This window comes from Fonsecaea monophora (assembly GCF_001642475.1).
Source record: "Fonsecaea monophora strain CBS 269.37 chromosome Unknown Scaff49, whole genome shotgun sequence".
In the NCBI taxonomy this organism is placed as follows: domain Eukaryota; kingdom Fungi; phylum Ascomycota; class Eurotiomycetes; order Chaetothyriales; family Herpotrichiellaceae; genus Fonsecaea; species Fonsecaea monophora.
This window is the reverse complement of record NW_019173980.1, coordinates 94,156-113,214: the sequence shown is the minus strand read 5'-3', so window position 1 is coordinate 113,214 and position 19,059 is coordinate 94,156. Positions and strand designations below refer to the sequence as shown.

Below are 19,059 nucleotides of genomic sequence, written 5' to 3'. Positions count from 1 at the left end.
GGACGACTGATGGGAAAATGTTTCTCATCAACCATGGATGCATTGGGAGCTACGAGGCTCACATCGACGTTCCTGGCGAATCAGAGAATAGCATGAGTGTACCCACCCTGAATATTGTTGCCTGTGTCCTGGAGTTTGGTTCAACCACAAAAAGAGCATTTGGTTCAGGCGCCTGAATAAAATTTAGCTTCTTTCCCGAGAACTGCGACGAAGCACTGCTTTTCGATCCACTTCTCGAGCACGTGTTGCAAAGGACCCTGTGAGAACACATCAGACTCGGGAGTCTTCGTTGGTCCATTCAATCCTGGTATGGCCATTGGCTAATTGACAACCTTTGAACTCAATTCCTTCGGAGCCAGACGACCAACGTCGCCTAGCCCATCACTAGGTCACTGGACCGATTCAAGTGAGGTTGCTTTCTCATTGTATTGTTCCCAGCCACTGCATTTAATTTGAATAGTGAAGAGTGAATAGGTGAGGTGACAGTGAACCGGCTGAATGCTTGAATAGAGTTTCCATTCTGCTGCCCCTTGGGGCTAATGGCAGGGCTCATTCAGCCTCCGAACAGGACTGAACAATGGTATTGGCCAGACCTATTGTGATGAATTGGAACCAGATATTGTTCTCTGCAGAACCGAACTTGACGGTGAGACACCTTGAGTGATTTCTCTCTGGTTGTTCTATGGGAAAATTACAAATACCCCGTCCTTTCTCCCTCGGCCTGTGTCCCTTCTGTACTATCTGCATACACTCTGCACACTGGACTCGACAGCTCGATCAACATCCAGACTCAACACCAGCTACAACAAAAGCAACACAACAGCTTCGACGTCTACTGCTCTGTCCCGAGCAGTCAACCTCACATATACCAAGAGCACCTCCGAGATACAACACCTGCATCACCAATAGTCACCATGGCCGCCACAACTTCGACTCCCAGCACCTCTCAATCGTCCAACAAGAACCAGAAGTTGGAGCTGGACACCCCCCAACACAAGTCCAACCAAGCCGCCACCTCAAAGCAAGTGGCATCCCCAAAGCCAACCAAAGTCGTCAAGCCCACGCCGCTGCGTCGACGTGAAAAAGCGTCCCTTTTTCACAAGCCTCAGAAAAGAAGCCCACTTGTCGCCATCGGGGCCGCCAAACTCAACGCTCTCGGCAACAACGAGATACTCTACGACCTTGTCAAGCCTTCTCCAGGCATGCGTCCCCACAAGGACATCTATACCGTCCCGTCTGCTCGTGGCCACAAGCCAAGAACCGTCACCAAAATCATGGCGGTGCCCAGGACTCTGATTGCTCCAAGGGCAATCAACAACTCCGCCTCAAAGAAGCTGCTGGAGCTGATTGAGAGAGGCAGAGCAGAGAAGCAGAGACAAGAAGAGGTCGACGCGCTGTTCAACTAGGAACAGTGAGCATTGAAGGAAGTGACAAGAACCAGCCGCAACAGCAACAGCAACAGCAACAGCAACAGTCATCACCAATGGTGTCTCCCGCCACCCTCCAGAGAGACTCCATGACACCACCATGGAAGCAACCCAGAAACTCAACACAGCCGACACACACCACAATCACCAAGACATCTCTTCCACTCTTCCGAGTCTCACCGCCCTCAAGCAAACCTCAACCTCAACAACCAAACACCCGTTCCCCAACAACAACCCACATCTTGAACAACAGCCAGCAGAGAGACACGCCAGCCCATGGAACAAATCAAAAACAAGCTATAGCCCAACCAACAAGACATTCACTGTCGTCAGTGAACAAGAGGATGGATATGGAGGAGGATGTTAGCGATGGGAAGGATCGTGTGGGTAATTTACAGTAGATGGATGGTCATTAGGAACGCTGTTAGGTGAAGGAAATGTGATCGCCTGTTCTATGAGAAGGAAGTGAAGTGAAGTGAATGAACAGGTAGTAGTTAGAAACTGTCAAAATGGAGATACATTGTCTTCACCACTGCCTTGCCTTGCCTTGCCTACCCTGCCTTGCCGCGTCACACCGTAATCCTGTCGCCCCGAAAATTATTACAGTGACGATGATATCTGTGAATTACACTGCCTGTGGTTATTCGTGAGTGTAAGCAGCTCTCCTCGTCTCATCCTCATCCTTAAATCTATTTCCTCATCTTCTCGTCCCTCCAAAGATTCCATCATTCCCCAGCCTCACCACAACTCACTTCTTCGTCTTTCCCTTGTTTCTTCCTTCTTTGTTCCCGAGTCCTGCCAAGTAAGTAAGTCACCCTCCCAGCCATTGTCAAGATGAACAAGGACTTTGCAAACCAGACCCAGAGTCTCTTCCCTCACTCCGCCAAACCCTTCACGCATGCAAAGGCCGAGGCATTTGCCAGAGCCAAGGCAACGGTAGGAAAACACAGCAAAGTTCTCACGCAGGGTTTCACGCCGTCCATTGACATGAGTGGTGTGAAGTTCTTCGGGCCGCTCGACGAGGTAGATGCTCAGAGTCACCCAGAGGCGCCTTCGAGTGTGGACAAAGACCGACGGGCTGAGAACGAGAGAGTCAAAGAGGCGCGCCTGAAGACGGCTTCGGAAAAGGCCCGAGTAGAGAGAATCGCGCAGGCCGAGGCGGAGAAGATTGCTCGCAAGAAGGCAGAGGAGGTAAAACGTTACGTTCGAGTGCAGACGCTCCTGGCTGAAAGACGGGCTCAAAGCATTGCAGTTCGAGCAGCGACCGCGTCTCGGGCATGGAAAAGACAGCATGCCACTGGCGCTGTCGCTGTCGCTGTTGCTGTTGTGCAGAAGGGAGGAGTCAGTCGCAAAATCCCTGCTTCTCGATCAAGCAGCATTGCGGCACCGACGGGCGTCAACAACAGCAACATTGGCAATGGAAACGGACCGACTGTGAGTGGAGATGAACACGGCGGCTTCCAATGCACACAATAGTGCCTGGTACGCTCAGGTGAGCTTTGATGACACAGAAGGTGCCAGGAAACTTCATGTCAAGGAACGACACTGTGCGATAGTTCACTTCGAAGCCGCGTTGGCGAAGTTAAACACCCGCCGTGGCATGAACCATGAACAAGTAGATGCCAGGCTGGTAGTAATCATGTCCCTCCAACAAGATCTTTGAGGCTATGATCCACCCAAAGTTGGATGAGGGAGACAATAGAAAAGAGAAGGGCAGTGAGTAAGTCAAGCTTGATGATTGAGTGTACGATGTATATAACCTGGACCTGTCCTGACGAGAAACGCAGAGAAACGAGCAAAGGAGACTCACTCACAAGTCAGTGCAGGCAGACGGGTGTCTCGAAACACAAAGACAAGGGCCAGCTCAAGGCCTCAGGCCCATCACTCCCACGATGGGTGTATCAGGCACCCCATCAGGAGTGAAGCGATAATTACACATTAGGTAAACGATGCCACTGGCACCATTCATGCGCAACAAGTCATCGTCTTTCTGAGATCTTGCAGAGTCCTGCAAGACACAGTGACTTTATGGGCCACGCTATAGAAAACACGATGGAAAGAAAAGAATGGCAAAGGTAGAGAGGTGCAGGTGTACACGGTGTACTCGTAGTCATTCAACTCTGCGATGCGACCCGGCGTCTTCTTCTTCCTCGAGAAGGCTTTGCTACGGGTTGACTCCTGAGTGTTAGATCCCTTGTCGAGTCACGAGCCTTCAAGTCGTGTTCTTTCAGAGATGTATTTCAGCCAGACTTGGTAGGGAACTTGAGCGTGCTAAACGACGGGCGGAGATTTCTCCACAAGGACCACAGCAAGAGAGATGTCCATCTTGACAAAGCCAGGAAAGCCAGGACGACAATGAATGTTTGAGTGCATTGTTGTTCGTCGCTAGCCGAGTGAGATTGGATCAATGTAACAGACCTGTTCCTGCTGATTGGTATGTTCCACAGTCGTGGCATAACCTTGGACAACGAAGAAGGATAGGAGGCTGTAAGGAATGGGAGATGTTGAAACTGTTGTGTTCTCCGCAGCCCTGCAGCCCTGCAGCCCCGCCACAGACCAACCTCTAAGTAGAACCGGTCCATTCCAACTCCCAATCGACTGAACACCTTGTCTTGCTTTGTACCTTGCAGGACCATCAAACGCACCACACTCAACCAAACAAAGAAAACACACAAGACCCCTCCCTCTACTACCACTTTTCCCACATCCCAACAGCCTCGACACAAACCAAAAATGAGACTCCTCTCCTCCCTCCTCGCTGCGGCGTTTGCCCTGGCCCACCTCGTCTCCTCCAGCGGTCTCGAGATCGAGTACCAGACGCCGGACATTGAATGCACGAGAAAGACGCACAAGGGGGACAAGATCGACGTGCACTACCGGGGCACGTTGCAGAGCACGGGCAAGGAGTTCGACTCGTCGTACTCGCGAGGGTCGCCGTTGAGCTTTGAGCTGGGCGCGGGGAGGGTCATCAAGGGGTGAGTTGTGCCAGGCTCTCTTATTTGTGGCAAAAGAGGGGGGTGGTGAAGCTCGTGAACTGGCTGAGTGATTGACTGACTGACTGACTGACTGTATCTGGACTTATCTTGTAGATGGGACGAGGGCCTACTCGACATGTGCATCGGGGAGAAGAGGAAGCTGACCATCCCACCCGAGATGGGATATGGCGAGAGGAGTGTCGGACCCATTCCGGGTGGTAGCGTGCTGGTCTTTGAGACCGAACTGATGGGTATCAAAGGCGTCAAGAAGGACGAGTTGTGATCCAACCCGGGAAAAGAACAGGGCGGACAGGAAAGGCGGAGTACGAAAGATGCAACTGTCCTCTGTCTTTGAGGCGGACACGTGTCTCTCCAACTTCCAAAAGAGCACTCCCCAGAAATGAGGCTCATTGATCGCCTCAAAGATATGAGTCTCCGGTGTTGCGGGATTGTCTACACAACCTTCCCACCATTGTCCGTGGGTTCTCGTGCTCAACTGAGAACTGTCAGAAGGCCTCCTCAATAAGGCCTTACAGATACCCGTCGCTCTTCTAGAAAGCTCGAGTGGTCACTAGCAGAGTGCGTGGACTTGGCCTCTCCCTATAACCACATTCATGAAAACTGGCACCAGCGACGAAAAAGCCGTTTCAGAGAAGGAAATGAGTCCACGTCGATGGATCAAGAACATAGATAAATTTTAGAAAAAAAACTCAACATCACTCATTGCCTCGATAAATTCCATCGCGGTCGGGGGTATCATAAAACATGCTGTATCTATCAGGTGAGGCTCCGTTGACTCTGCCGGAGTAGTCGTAATCTAGAGGTCTTGTGTGAGCAGGGACTCCTCCACAGGACCAGTCTATGTCGTGGACTGTGCCATGAAAACCCTTGTTATAATCCTCCACTCTGTCCTTACAAGACCAGGCTGATTCGGTCCTGATGTCTCGGCTGGTCGAGATAGATGTCATCAATCCATGTCATCCAGACCTCCAGCATTGGCACTCGTTTCCTCGCCTTCGCTGACAAGTATTCCAACAAGACACTCACTTAGCATAGCGTCCCAATTCACCCAAGGATGTACCTCCATGAACAGCTTGACAGAATCCTTTCCCGCGCCCCTCATGATCTCCCCTGCGCCACCAGGATGGAACGGGATATATGGCGTGATATTGTACACTTTGCCTTGGTACACCGTCCAGGCATCTCTTCCTTTTCTTCCATTCTGCCGCTTTAGTTGTGCTGACGTGACCCTCATCAGGTTTTCACCTGGCGCATCTTTTCCTCGCAGGTGGCTGTCGGGATTCGCTGTTAGCGCCGCCCAGTCCAAGGGAGAGTGCCCCGGTTCCAAGATCACTTTGCGTGAAACCTGCTTGCCAGGTGGCATGATGGAGGAAGTTGGGGCGAGTGAGGCATTCGGAAGAGGCTTGAGTGGAGGGACACGCAACGAGGCCGCCGCGGAGGGAGGAGGTCGAATAAAACCATTGCCAGGTCGAGGTGGCGTAGGTATCGTGTTGACATTCGGAGGGTTCAGACGAGGTGAGCTTGTTGGTCGAGCGGGTTTGGGTAGAGATGGTGGAGGAGGCATCCTCTCGGTCTTGGGTATCATTTCGTCCGCCATCTTCCCAGGTGGTTCGCTGTCTCCTGGCTGAGAGACTTCCAAGTGAGGAGGCGAAATGCGAGGGGTTCGTGCAGGATTCGACTTTTCTTCGTCAAGAATATCCGATGCTGGCTGGGGTTCTTCTATCTCTGTGGCCAGAGGGACCAAGTCTGATGCAAGGTGGGATTGTGCAGGTAATTTCACAACCTCTTGTCTAACAAGAATTCGGTAGAGAGCGTATCCTGCTATAAGAGTCCAGCACCCAGCGGCGAGCCAGCCCATTCTATGAATCGACCCAAGGAAATCGTTGCGGAGAAGGCGTTGATATGTGATAGCGACCTCATGGTGTTAGCGAGGCCACCGTCAAGATAGGCGAAATGTGACCATGTTGTTGCAGTAAAATGTTGAGACTGGTGCACAGACAATGGGAAGAACAGAAAGATTGTTGATACGCCATGTCTCTAGCAATTGGGAGGCAAGGAGGGCAGGGGAGGAGATGCGCACCTCCAAATCAAATGACGGGCTATTTTTGGGCAGACACAGCAACAACGGCTGAGAAGGTGGTCATGCTCATAGTCATAGTCATGCCAACGTTGACTTAACCGGTAATAACATGCAGTATCTCAGTTGACTCTGTTTGCCTTTATCGATTTGATCATGACTTTCCTTTCTTTCCTGGACTCGTGTCAAGATACCCAAGTGTCACCATAGCCGATCCTCAACCCCCTCCACTTCCTCCACTTTACACCATAGAGTTTCACATGATGCTCCACGGTTGTACCCTTCGGAGTCCTTGCACAGCGCGGCGCCTCTCTAACCAAGGCAGAAATGCGGCTGTCAGCGAGGCGACCTCAAGTTCCAGTCTCACAAGTCTGTTTGTCCGAAAATGATCGACTTTTGTTTCCCGCTCACCTTCAGACTATGGCCAGTAATGGTATCAGGCAGGCTGGGCTGGTAACATTGGGTACATCTTGTCTAAGGGGATGGTGCTCAATCACAAAAGATTTGTCCTGGTGGTTCGCAGAGCCACCCACGTCGACAAGCATGAGGGTCGCAAGGCAATAGGCTGTCGTGGCAAACCAGCGCAGATTTGCCCTTGAATACGCCTGACGTTGGGCCGAATTACATGCTGCAGAAATACAAGGACAGAAGCGAATAAATGAAGTCGACTCGGCTTCTCCTCGTAACCGCCAGCTTCTTCTTGCTCTCTACTTGACCCATTTCCTATCATTTCCCTTTTCTTTGTCAAGTTGTTGCCGTAGTTCCGTTCAGAGGACCCTCTGGCTCTCGTCTCGTCTCGTCACCTGAGGGGCTGGACCTGCTCGGAAGGACGGCTGAGAACAACACACGGTGGGTGACAAGGTTGAGACTCGAGGCGTACCTGTCAGGTGCCCAGTGGTGGTGGCCAGGATTGAAGCTGACAGTCCGAAACAAGCAGGAATTGAGAAGTAGGAAACTGCTGCTGCTGCGGCGCCACCGCTGTTACTTTTACTGCTACTGCCTCCCTTGCTACTGCTACTCCGGCAAGGACTGCCCACTGTATCTGTCACTGTCACTGTCACTGTCACCCTCACCCTCACCGCCGCCACGGATTGACTCCTGAGGACCTGCTCCTGTTCCTCCACTTCACCATAATCAGCTTCCTCTCAATCCTTCACCCCTTCCACCTCCGAAATCCAGCCTCCCGATGCTACACACACCGACCAATCACCCCCGAGCCACTCGCCTTCTCCTACAACATTGACCAGCGTCATCGATTTCCTTACCTAGAATATCGGCTTGTCACTGGGTGCTCCTAAAGCACAGACCACGAGACCAAGATAAGACACCTCGGCCAAAGCTGAAACCTACTCGTACCTGGCTTTCAACCTGATTCCTCCACTCTCTCTCTCTCCACACTCAACAAGTCTCCGGGTGATATTTCAGCAAATACTCGGTTCATTCTGCCCTCCCCGATCCCCGACGTCCAACTTCCAGGTGCGGCAGGTCAAGGGTCTCGGGTCCCTCGCTACAGTCCAAAGACCGGACACTTGAGGGGATTCTGTCCTCTCCCCCTCGCATGACGATCCAGATTCCGTTACAACCTTACTTTCACCACACTTCTCCTACGACTTTCACTGCTTTCACCTCTTTCACCCATTATATCCTTCCAGCATCACTTTCAACGTTTTCTGTTCCGCCGTTTAGCTAGTCCTAAAGACGTACTTCACGCCGTCTGTTCACCGGATCTGCGGTGATCGCTATAGCAGCCTTCGGCCCCTACCGATACTCGCTGCGTAATCCGTGGTCAACCAAACTTGAAGCAGCGGCAATCCATCTTAGCGACAGAGACTAGTTTCTACACTTCTCCGACTTGCTGAGGCTTGTCCGAAAAATTCTCACCTGCCTGCATAGACACAGCTACCTAACCACGATAGCCAACGTTTGACAACCGTGCATGGAGTCCTTCCACCCCCAGATGTCGTCTCCGCCCCATCGGGACGGCTACAACCCATCCGGACCTCAAGCACGCTCTGACAGAGAAGTTCCCTCTCCTGAGGACTATAAGTACAAGCGTCGCAGGATCGAATTCCAGAGAAGCGCTCGCAGACACATGGCCGAATATTCACCAATTCCACCCCGCAATTCTGTGCCTACGTCGGTTCCGTCCTCAAGGGACCTGCTCGCAACTTCCCTCCAAGAGACCCCACGTTTGATGCAACCCGGCGTTTTTATGGAGGAAGATGCTGCGCTCGAGTACCTTGCTTCAGGCTCTGGCTTTGCTCAAGACTTACGTGGTGTCGACCCTCCTTTCGCCTATCAGAACCTTGCCCCTACAGGCCAGCATCAACGACCCGTCAACATGTCAAGTTTTGTGTACCAACCTGCTCTTTCGCCGGATTTAGAATTCGCTCTTGTTCGACCACTGGAAGAGTCTATTTTCCATCACCACAGAGAGTCGGACGAGCGCTTGCGAGAACCACCTGGTCATTCGGTGGAATCGTCAACGAGTTTAACGGCCAACAGCTTCGGCTATCCAGTGGACTGGCCTCAGTCTGCTGCCTTTCCCCCACGGCCAGTCGCAACTACGTCTGTATCGTCCGGGCAGGGACCACCAAGCTCGGCCACCGACTCGCAGAAACCGCCTATCATGTTGATCCTCACTCGCGCCACTACAGAGGATATCGAAGCGCTGGAATCCCACAAGAAGGAATGTCCAGCCTGCCAGCTCGAGTTTGAGAAGGATCATTTCATGGCCGTCATTACCTGTTGTAATACGCCCATTCATGCGACCTGTCTATCCGCCTGGGTTAATTCAGTGACATACTCCAAGAGCAAAGCTTGTATGAAGTGTCGTAGAACCATCGATGCGAGACGCATGTTGAACAATGTTGTTCCACCAGTCACTGACAAGTCGTGGGATGAGGGTGTCGAGTTTAAAGCACCAGAATCATTGAAAGGAGACGCCAAGATTGAGCTCAATGTTAGTGCAAAGCCAGAGCGTTCAAGAATGCGGCGAGTTGGAGGCTCGATGTATTATGCCAACTACCGATCAGCCCGATCCTTTTTGGCGCTCCCTGAGGCACTGAGTCCCGAGACCAGGAGTGCCGTCCTCCAGTTACGAGAAGAGCGAATACGCCAAAGTGATGAATTGCGAAATCAAAGTCGCGTGGCTTCATCCGACTGCAATCGTGCGAACCACGAGGATATTGCCGCCAATTCTGCACTGCTTGAGGCTCAACTTCGCGGGGAACTTGCGGATCTCACCCCATTGATCAGGAGATGCGAGAAGACCAAATTAGCAAGGGAGAAGGCAAGAGAAACGTATGACAAGGTCAAGCTGGCGCTGGACACAATGGACCGGACATATCAGCATCGGCTTAACAGCATGTTTGATGAACGGACGGAACGGTATCGCGCCAGCAGACGCGCAGAGGATGAGCCGGCTCGAAGCGCACCTTTTCGAGTGGTCAATGGAGAACCATCTGACGAGATATCTCCTTGAAGATCCAAAGTGACAAGGTTATCCAGGCGAAGAAATAGGTCTAGAGTCAACTCGGGATCTTGAACATTGACTGCTCGGCCGTCCGCTCTGCAAGGGCAGATTTCGGGAGACTCGGGAGACTGGTCTATCGACTGTTGAGGCATTACACAGCGGAACACAGGAAAGGAGATAAAGTTAGCAAGCATATTGGTACGGAGGAGATTTAGTGGACAAAGCACTAGCTTTGCACCTGCAAACCCGCCATCGACGAAGGCGGGGCGACAAAGTCGATGGATGGGCTGATCTTACCAGGGGTGGCCCATCATCAATTCACGAAAATGACGACCGGGGCAGGATTTACAACCACAACATGGACGTGGACGTACACATTTTGGCCGCAGCACAAACATCCACCAGCACTCATGATGATACGATGCATAAATTCTCAACAAAATTCGGGCTTACATTGGAGAACACGGACTCAGGCATGGGCGCACAAAGGACATATGATACATGGCTTGCTGCATTGCATCAGGGGTACTCGTCCCTTTTGCGCACCCAACATCAGGCTTGAATTCTCTGTTGCATGGGTAATGGGAAGGGAAACGACGTGACAATGGGATTGATTTTCTTTATGGTAAAGGCACGCTCGGTGGCGTCATTGTAAGTGGACATCCAAAGTCAATATCATATCACAGCGTTTGACATGGATCTTATGTACCTATGAGTTATCCATCTATCTGCTTCAGTGGCCGCTCACTTTCTCTTCGTGCATGGTGATAGTCATATCGAAACAAATCAATCAAGAACGAATCGATTGTGTAGTCACATGGGCAGTCGTCCACGGGAACGAATGTCTGTCAATTGCGGCATTATCTCCCGCAATAGTAGTTGGTCAGAGGCAAGCAGATGAAGTCAAGTGAGACTTGTTGGCTTCAGTAGACGATCTATTGATGTACCAAAGCAGCCCAGTCCTGCGGTACATTGACCTTCGAAATGCATCCACGCTCACGCCTTTTTTTTTGGCCAAACTTTTGATGCCCACAATAGACCAACTCCTACGCTGGAATCTGTATGCAAAGCGGAAGGCGGGTGGTGTTGGCATGGATGCCGAGCTTGCTTCAAACCTGGCGGTGATTCCGTTTTGCCCCTTATCTTTCCAGGACCGCATCAGCGGTTTCATCCTCAGACTACTGGTCGGCACAGACATTCCACGAAGAGCTCTCTCTCCTTATGTTCCGTAGATCTTTGTCCGTAGATTTTACCGTGTCTCATTTTCCATGGCATAGCTGCGTGCTGCTCACGCAGCGAAGCGGTCTTCGGTTTTTTTTGGTCATGAAACCAAGGTCGAATTGTTATCGGGCGGTAGTGGCGGAGTCACTGACAGACTGCAGAGTCAGATTGTTCCAGTAGTCAGAGCAGGTCCTCTGGATCTGCTGTCGCGGTCTGCTGGAAGCGCTCAAAAGCGAGGCGAAAGGGCTCGGCCGCAGTTCTACTGTGCTTGCCCGAGATTGTGCAACGCCTCCTCGCCCACCACCGAAAAAGGCGTCGATCGTAGTCTGGTTCGATTGCGCGGCGTGCGGTATCTCCGCCTCAGGGACCTCGTCGGTCATCTCGGCGTCGGCTTCGTCCACGGGCAGGCCGTCTTCACCAAACGGAATCACGTCCGACATGGGCATCGCCTCGTCGAGATGCAGTCGTTGGGCCTCGTACAGTTTCTTCAGGGTGTTCTCGTGGATGGTCTCCTCGTCTGGCCGACCGTCGCGATACCTCTTGCGCGTCCGGCTGTTGAGATAAGGCACGGCCTTGACTCTGAGGAAGTCGTAAGGGTTCGCGTCGCTGTTGGATGAGATCGTGCTGGTGGAGGACAGAGGGGACGACGTCGTCGAGGGCGTGGAGGGAATCATGGTGTATGGTTGCAAATTGTACATGTCCTCCTCAAAGGTGGAGGCCTTTCGTTTGCTCATGCTTGCTGGGGTTTCTATCGCTGTGCACAACTAGTAGATTGTGGTTGTAGGAACGAGGTACTTGGGGTAGAGAGACGAGCGTTTTGTGAGGAGTGACGCGTGGGACGAGCGAATAGCCACTATACGCGTCGGAAGCGCGCGAAGAAATGGGGGTGGCTGGTAAGAGCTTCAGGCGTCCAATCGAGACAAGGACTGGTTTGCGCGGATGGAATAGCTCTCTGCACGAGGTACAGAGTAGAGATACAACAGAATTGATACACTGTCTAGGAAATGGACACTGGCAGAATATTATGATGAGGCAATTGAACAATTCAGAGCGCGAAGGGCGTTTGATGACGAGGGTACAGAATGGAACCATGACCACAGAACAGAGGCGCTAAAGGATCCCCGCACACGTCTGAGCCACGAGGTGAGGATGGCCTTGGTGACCCCGCTTGGGACAACTTGGGCTTCATCCCAGGTGGGAGATCATCGACCACTCGCCAACCACAACTCTCCAATAACTTGTGAAGGTGTTTTGACATCTTACTCCTCGCCTCATAGTTCTCTAGTTTCCTCCTGCCAAGATGGCCGTGAGAGAAGCCTCTCATGCCGGGTCGTGGTACTCTGGCAATGGCCGACAACTGGCAGCCCAACTCGACCAGTGGCTCTCACAAGTGCCCGAGACAGGCGTACTTCCTGGCGTCGACAGCTTGCCAGTGCCCGGAGCCCGAGTGGTGATATCTCCTCACGCAGGGTACGCATACTCTGGTCCCTGTGCGGCATGGGCGTACAAATGCCTCGACCTGTCCAAGGCCAAACGCATCTTCATCCTCCACCCGTCCCATCACCACCACTTGAGCACGGCCGCGTTGCCCGTCGTGGACGCCTACGAGACCCCTCTCTCCAGCACGCCTCTCCCTCTCGATCATCAGACTATCCAAGAACTGTCCGCTCTCTCTACGGTCGTCCAAGGTCGCACGGTCAAATTCACCACCATGTCTCAGGCCGTGGATGAGGCCGAACACAGCGCCGAGATGCAGCTGCCGTACATCCACCGTCTCCTCCAAAAGCTATACCCCGGCAAGCCCGAGTCCTCATACCCCCCTCTCGTCCCCATCATGGTCGGAGGGACGAACCCTGCAACGGAGGCTGCGCTGGGAAAAATGTTGGCTCCATACATCGCAGATGAAAGCAATGCCTTTGTCATCTCGTCGGATTTCTGTCACTGGGGGAGTCGGTTTGGCTATACGTACTACCTCCCCGACGCACCCAGCCCGGCTTTGTCGCCGCTCACACTTCCCAATGGCGTGCGAGGAGAGTCGACCACGGGAAAAAAATCGGTCAATGAAGATGTACACAAGATGCCCACACTGGGACTTGGTCATAATCTAGGCTCGAGGAATTCGGTTCCCAAGGACGGACCACGGATATTTGAGAGCATCGCACACGCTGACCGAGCTTGCATGTGCGCCGTCGCCACGGGAGAACATTCAGAATTCCTCCGTGTGCTCAAGGAAACCGGCAACACCGTCTGTGGGCGGCATCCCATCGGTGTATTCATGGCTGGCCTTGAGGAGGTGGAGCGGCTGGAGCGGGAGAAGGGTGGTGAACCGGGGGACCGCAGACGGTTCAGGTTCATGCGGTACGAACGAAGCAGCGACGCCGAGACAGTCAGGGATAGCAGTGTCAGCTACGTGAGCGCTTTTGCGGTCCTATGAAGCTTGTACCCCATCGTATCGGCCGCGAGTCGACCACCGCCAACACAATCAAGGATGCTCTGAAAGCGGATGAGGTGGAGACGTACCGCATCAGTCTTGCAGAGTTCTGACACGCGTTCCGCACGCAGGGTGTATAGTTGCTCGTGTCAGCCTCTACTCGAGGAGATGGCCTACCCCGCTCCAAAGATGGAAAGGAGGATTCGGGCATTTAGCCGGGTCAGAGGGTCAGAGGGTCAGCAACGGGCGCAGGGCTATCTTTTGCCTCCGGGGAGCCGAATTCCTTAGCATTACGACCGGGAAAGTTAGAGAGGGGGAGGGAGAAGGGATACGCAAACGTGAGGGATCCAGCGTAAGGCTATACCCGGTTTCTGGAGAGGACTCACGCTGGACCGTCGAGGCGAATGTAGTCGTTTCTAGCTCCTGTCGGTTCTGCACGATATACTTACGATGGGAGGCCTGAAGAGCATCAACATGGGTATAGATAACGGTGGAGGGTAAACATGCAGATGGCATTTTGTACCCAAGCGGATATGCGAATCCGAGTCCGAGTCCGAGAACCAGGGGTCCATTCTTGGCCATTACTAGATACCTGATGCCTCGGTGGGATGCAACTTCGCCTTCGTCCTTCATCTTTCACATATCGTGTTAATGGTGGCATGGTGGTCAAAGAAAGAGTCCCGAGTCCAGGACCAGATGCGAGTAGAACGTGAATAAACACCTCCCCAGCGAGCCAGATCCCCTGCCAGCCTGCCAGCCTGCGACCCTTGCCGGTCCCAAGACTTTTCCCCCGCCTTTTTGCCAGATGGGGAAATCAAGGACAAAAGTGATCGTGGATCAAATAGATCGGACAGTTCTTTAATTAGGTGCCAAGCCAATACCAGGAACTATGATGGCATCGGTGGGACTGAATGGGAGAGAGGATGGAATTAAAAAGGAAAAAAAAAAACCCGCCATCCCTACCTAGGCAAGTAGGTAAACAGGCAGTATAGGAAGAGGTAGGGTGTGAAGAGATAAGTGGTTGATCAATGATCATGACATGACATGACATACTTGAAAAAGACATGGAAAAGACACCCGCAGAGACAGCATGGAACGAAATACCGGTGAAAAGGGACGAGGCGATGAGAGAGTGTGCGCCAAAAAATGATCAGCCTGGTGAGCTAAATGCCCATACTACATACCACTTACTACACGCTGCATACCCAAGACATTCCCCGCGCCATGGCAATGGCAATGATAGATCGAAAATGGAAAATGGAAAATGGCAAAGAGAAAAACCCCCTATCTACAAGGACAAGTGCGCTCTTGGTAGATTCTTGGTGTTTTCTCGGTAAGAAATAAGGCAGGGTAATGTGACTGCCATAAGAGCTGTTTCAGACGTCAGACCTCAACGTCGCGTAGCTAGACGAAGTACATTGAGTGACGAGGTTAGGGGGTTCTTACATCTGCCGAGCCCGTCGATGAAGTAAGGACCTAATCACCGAATATACCAAGTCCCCTTCACACAAAGTTGTGGTCGTCGATAATGGCCATTGTCCAAGCCCCAAGACCTAAGCGCCAAAGAAAGCCCAAGCCCTTGGATTGGACTTGGGAATGAGATGGGACTTTCCAAGAGCCTCCGTCCTCTCCCATAATGCCGCAGCATCTTCTGCATCACATCACATCACCCATTCTCGGCGATCTTCGATGTCCCAGGCGCCGGGTGGCGCCAATCACTTGGCACCAAGCACATTGGGGCCTTCTCGAAACGAACGGCCAAAAGGCTTGGGCATGACGACAATGTGAAAATGATACCAAACTTTCCCATGACATTCGAAACCTCTCCAAGCCTCCAGAAGAATAGAGGACCAGAAGATCAGATCAGACGATCATCAGTTGCCCATCATGACGTTTTGTCCCTTCTTTTCGCAGCCATCGTTTTGCGTTTTCTGGAAAGCTCCGCAACTGAGAGCAATGAGACGAGCCACATTCACACCACACCACACCACAATTCCATACTCGTAGGCGTGTCACTCTCGGCGATGCAGGTACCATGTAAAACGAAAACGGTGACTCTCAACAAGGAAACATGGCATTAATTGTTTTGTATCTGAGCGCAAAAACGACAGAGCAATTTTTGTTGTCTCGCCAGCACCAGAACTGTCCCAAGAACCAAGCAAACGCAGATTGGGGTATATCCAAAGAGACGTAGCGACTTTGCTTTGCCCGATTACCCAGTCCAGTACAGTTACAGTCCAATACCACCACCCCCGCGCCCACCACCAGCCAGTAGCGTTGATTCAATCATCATGCCTGCTCTCTCCGGCGGCTTGCTTGCTCTCGTACTCTTGTGACATCAATAGAAAATTTCTGCAAGTAGTCTTTCGCGCGTGTCTCCGCAGCCCCCAAACGTGTGTATCATGTGCGCGGAATATCGATCGCAGTAACGATTTGTGGTAAGAAGCACCTGTGCAGATCGGTCGCTTACACGGAGCTGTCGGCCTTGTCCTCGCGGCGAGCTGCTCGGCCCTTCTCGGACCAGGGGAAGTGGAGGACGGGCACGATGAAGAAGCTGTTCGAGGTATCGGCAATACCGGCGAGGGCGTTGTACCAGGCCAAGAATGCTGCAAGGATGCCAAACGCACCGCCGGCACGGGTCAGACCAACGTGGGGTTCGCCGTTCTCGAGGACCAGGTACGAGCAGCCCAGCATCAAGAAGGCCAGGTCGAGGGTGAAGAACAAGAGGAAGAAGGCCACGGTGGACTTGAGGGTGCAGATGAGGAGGATGAAGGTGAAGATAAACCAGCCCTGTAGTTGTCTCAGTTAGAAACTGCGCCGAACCTGCAAATGCGATCGAGAACCGCTTTACTCACCATCAGATAAAAGCCGAGACAGTCAGTCAGGGCTTTGGCGTTCTGGCTTTCAATGATTGTAGATTCGATCTCAAAGCCGCCGGGGGTGAGAATGATGGCAAAGGAGATCCAGAACCCGCCGTATGAGGACAAAGCGGTAGCACCAAAGGTGTTGCCGACGGCCATTTCCCTTGGGGTTGCTGTTAGCGAGGTTCGATCAAAATGCCAACCAGCAAAACTTACCACATGCCAGCGAGGAGCTGAACGAGGCCACCATAGCCAAAAGCGAGAGAAATGATAATAGCAGGAACTTTAACGTTTCGAGTGCCCAAGTTGATCAAGCTGAGGACGAAGGTGGTCAAGGCGAAAGCGCACAAGCCCAAAGGAGCCGGGTTGGCAAACTTTCGCTTCTCGACGCCTCTGTAGAGACCGGGTTGGAATTCACCACCAAAGGCTGTACACCCATCAGCTCACAGTGTTCTGAAAAGGGCGTCGCGAGGCGTATAAACTCACCAGGCAGGGTAGCATCCGCGTTTGTTCGCATGTGAGCCAGAGGGCCATATCCAAAGCGAGCCGCATTTTGAGCCGCGGTCTTCTCTTCGTGGCTCATGCCTCGAGTGGCTTTCTCGAAGTCCTGGGCATGTGTAGAGGTGTCGCCGTTGACTGCCGAGTTGACAGCGTTGTGTTCGGTGTTGGTGGCCATCGTGAATAGTGGTGTAGACTGGCTGGAGTAGATCCAAGGTAAGAGTGTGGTGTAGTTGCTCGGTTGGATGCACTTCACAACTGGACTGGTTTACCAAAGGCACACTGAAAGAACCGGTAAGAGAGATGGGGAACAGGAGAGAAGTGTTGTCATGAGGAGGGGATCTACCAGTGTTTATGTACTGCTCTGGGATCGCGCGTCCAAGAACACACCCTGGGGCAAGGAAAGCTAGGGTCTTCTGGGGAATGGAGCGAAGGGGAACTACAAGCGCTATGGCCAGTGTCGGAATCGGCGGGGAGGAAGTTTTTTCTCGTGTCTGTGTTTTTTTCACGGCATTGCATCAATTTCTGGTGGACCGACGTTTTGTGAAGACTGGGAACGGGTTGAAACAGGACTAAAGCAGTGGATGGCGGCCGCGAGTGGACAGACAGCTGTTGAGAAGGGGGGTGGGCAGGTGGGCGGGTGGACAGATGACAAGGTTGAGAAATGATCACCTGCGTCTTTGTCCATTCTGCGAACAGAGTATGTCTTCGGAGGACGGAGGAGTTAGAGCTCTTTCCAATACCGCACATCAAGGCCGACCAGGGCGATGGGAGGGCTAGGACTAAGGACGATGACGGGGGGCTTGATGCATCCATTTCTGGAAACGATCTGAATGGCCCGGAGAAGCGAAGAGTTGCATTTATTGCCGTTTAGCCTGTTACTGGGGACGGGCGAATGACTGCAAACCGCAAAGCCCATCTTCTCCGGAGGGTGGAGACATTTTCTGTTTTGCGGTCGAGCGGAGGGAGGCAAGATGCGACTCTGGCTCGATACGGCAAACGGGCGACGGGTCAGGGCGAAGAGGTAGGCAGAGGATACGAGTGCGCAAGAGAGTCACGCCACAGAGAGCTGGAGGCAGAAGGTGGGCGAAAAGAGGATGCTTGGCATCGGAATCGTAGGCATTGTACTCGTAAGTTCTAGACTTTTGTAGGAGTAACACTTGGAGATGCAGTTCTGAAAGAAAACAGCTTAGAGAGAAATGCTAATTACAGTACGCAGGACTGCTAAACAACGGGTGTAAGAGGGAAAATGTGCAAAAGAGCGAAGATCTGCCAGCGGAACAAGAAGTGGGGACGTGACAAATGCCGCTACTGGCTGGCTGGATACGCGCGGAGGAATGATGACGATGACGACGATGGTGGTGGTGATGAAAGCAGGAGCTCCAGAGGCAGACGATGATGATGATGGGCTACAGAAGAGATGGGTTCCTTCCTTTGTTTGATCTTGGTGCCTGCTTATTGCTGGTTGTTGGTTGCTTCTTCTACTCCCTGGTCACAGAATTTAGCTGTGAAACCAGTCACAGAGGAAGAGCGACGACATGGTACAGGAGGAAGGTATGCAGTAGACACGCAGCTTCCATTTAGAAACAGCGGTCAGTACTTATCTCTAGGATAGCAGTTCTGTTCTTCACCTTCGCCTTCACTTCATTTCCACTTCAATTTCATCCTTGACTTCACTTGACTTCCACTACCCCATCGCTTCATCCAAAATAGGTCAACACCCCGAAATGGTCAACCCACCCAGCTCCAGTTCATCTTGCTCTTTTCATTCTCATAATGAACTACTCGTCCTCAGGTTTTCTTCCCTATAATTTGGATACATCTCTTGACTCTTGCGCTTTCAACCTCACAACTCCTACTCGGTACCCGCTCTGCGTGTCTGCTCCTGAATATCCGCTACGATCCTCGCTTACCATAATATGTGACATCATCCTCGATTCGACCAGCACCAAAGAGCTTATTACCATTGACAAGCCACAAATCCTCACGAATTGGATTCGTCCGCCGCTTAACAAACCCTCTCGGACCTGACGCCCAACTCACCCGCAAAACCGTATTTCCTTTCCGTCACAC

The 19,059-nt window shown here is 52.4% G+C and overlaps 8 protein-coding genes across 8 annotated transcripts; 5 read left to right on the top strand and 3 right to left on the bottom strand.

Annotated features, from left to right (window-relative positions):
- Positions 1–914: 914 nt before the first annotated feature.
- Positions 915–1,406, top strand: AYO21_06833 (hypothetical protein; the record flags this gene model as incomplete). Its single annotated transcript, XM_022656792.1, has 1 exon — positions 915–1,406. The coding sequence occupies one exon, from the start codon at positions 915–917 to the stop codon at positions 1,404–1,406; it is 492 nt and encodes a 163-aa protein (XP_022510907.1).
- An 855-nt stretch (positions 1,407–2,261) lies between these two features.
- Positions 2,262–3,090, top strand: AYO21_06832 (hypothetical protein; the record flags this gene model as incomplete). Its single annotated transcript, XM_022656791.1, has 2 exons — positions 2,262–2,861; positions 2,920–3,090. 2 exons carry the CDS (start codon positions 2,262–2,264, stop codon positions 3,088–3,090), a joined length of 771 nt encoding a protein of 256 aa, XP_022510906.1.
- A 1,070-nt stretch (positions 3,091–4,160) lies between these two features.
- AYO21_06831 (hypothetical protein) lies at positions 4,161–4,685 on the top strand (the record flags this gene model as incomplete). Its single annotated transcript, XM_022656790.1, has 2 exons — positions 4,161–4,402; positions 4,517–4,685. The coding sequence occupies 2 exons, from the start codon at positions 4,161–4,163 to the stop codon at positions 4,683–4,685; spliced, it is 411 nt and encodes a 136-aa protein (XP_022510905.1).
- A 684-nt stretch (positions 4,686–5,369) lies between these two features.
- AYO21_06830 (hypothetical protein) lies at positions 5,370–6,281 on the bottom strand (the record flags this gene model as incomplete). Its single annotated transcript, XM_022656789.1, has 1 exon — positions 5,370–6,281. One exon carries the CDS (start codon positions 6,279–6,281, stop codon positions 5,370–5,372), a length of 912 nt encoding a protein of 303 aa, XP_022510904.1.
- Positions 6,282–8,457: 2,176 nt separating this feature from the next.
- AYO21_06829 (hypothetical protein) lies at positions 8,458–9,984 on the top strand (the record flags this gene model as incomplete). The annotated part of the gene is made up of 1 exon (XM_022656788.1): positions 8,458–9,984. The coding sequence occupies one exon, from the start codon at positions 8,458–8,460 to the stop codon at positions 9,982–9,984; it is 1,527 nt and encodes a 508-aa protein (XP_022510903.1).
- A 1,334-nt stretch (positions 9,985–11,318) lies between these two features.
- On the bottom strand, positions 11,319–11,930 carry AYO21_06828 (hypothetical protein; the record flags this gene model as incomplete). The annotated part of the gene is made up of 1 exon (XM_022656787.1): positions 11,319–11,930. One exon carries the CDS (start codon positions 11,928–11,930, stop codon positions 11,319–11,321), a length of 612 nt encoding a protein of 203 aa, XP_022510902.1.
- Positions 11,931–12,496: 566 nt separating this feature from the next.
- Positions 12,497–13,630, top strand: AYO21_06827 (hypothetical protein; the record flags this gene model as incomplete). The annotated part of the gene is made up of 1 exon (XM_022656786.1): positions 12,497–13,630. The coding sequence occupies one exon, from the start codon at positions 12,497–12,499 to the stop codon at positions 13,628–13,630; it is 1,134 nt and encodes a 377-aa protein (XP_022510901.1).
- A 2,463-nt stretch (positions 13,631–16,093) lies between these two features.
- On the bottom strand, positions 16,094–17,164 carry AYO21_06826 (hypothetical protein; the record flags this gene model as incomplete). Its single annotated transcript, XM_022656785.1, has 4 exons — positions 16,094–16,417; positions 16,483–16,651; positions 16,705–16,915; positions 16,975–17,164. 4 exons carry the CDS (start codon positions 17,162–17,164, stop codon positions 16,094–16,096), a joined length of 894 nt encoding a protein of 297 aa, XP_022510900.1.
- Between the last annotated feature and the right edge of the window lie 1,895 nt (positions 17,165–19,059).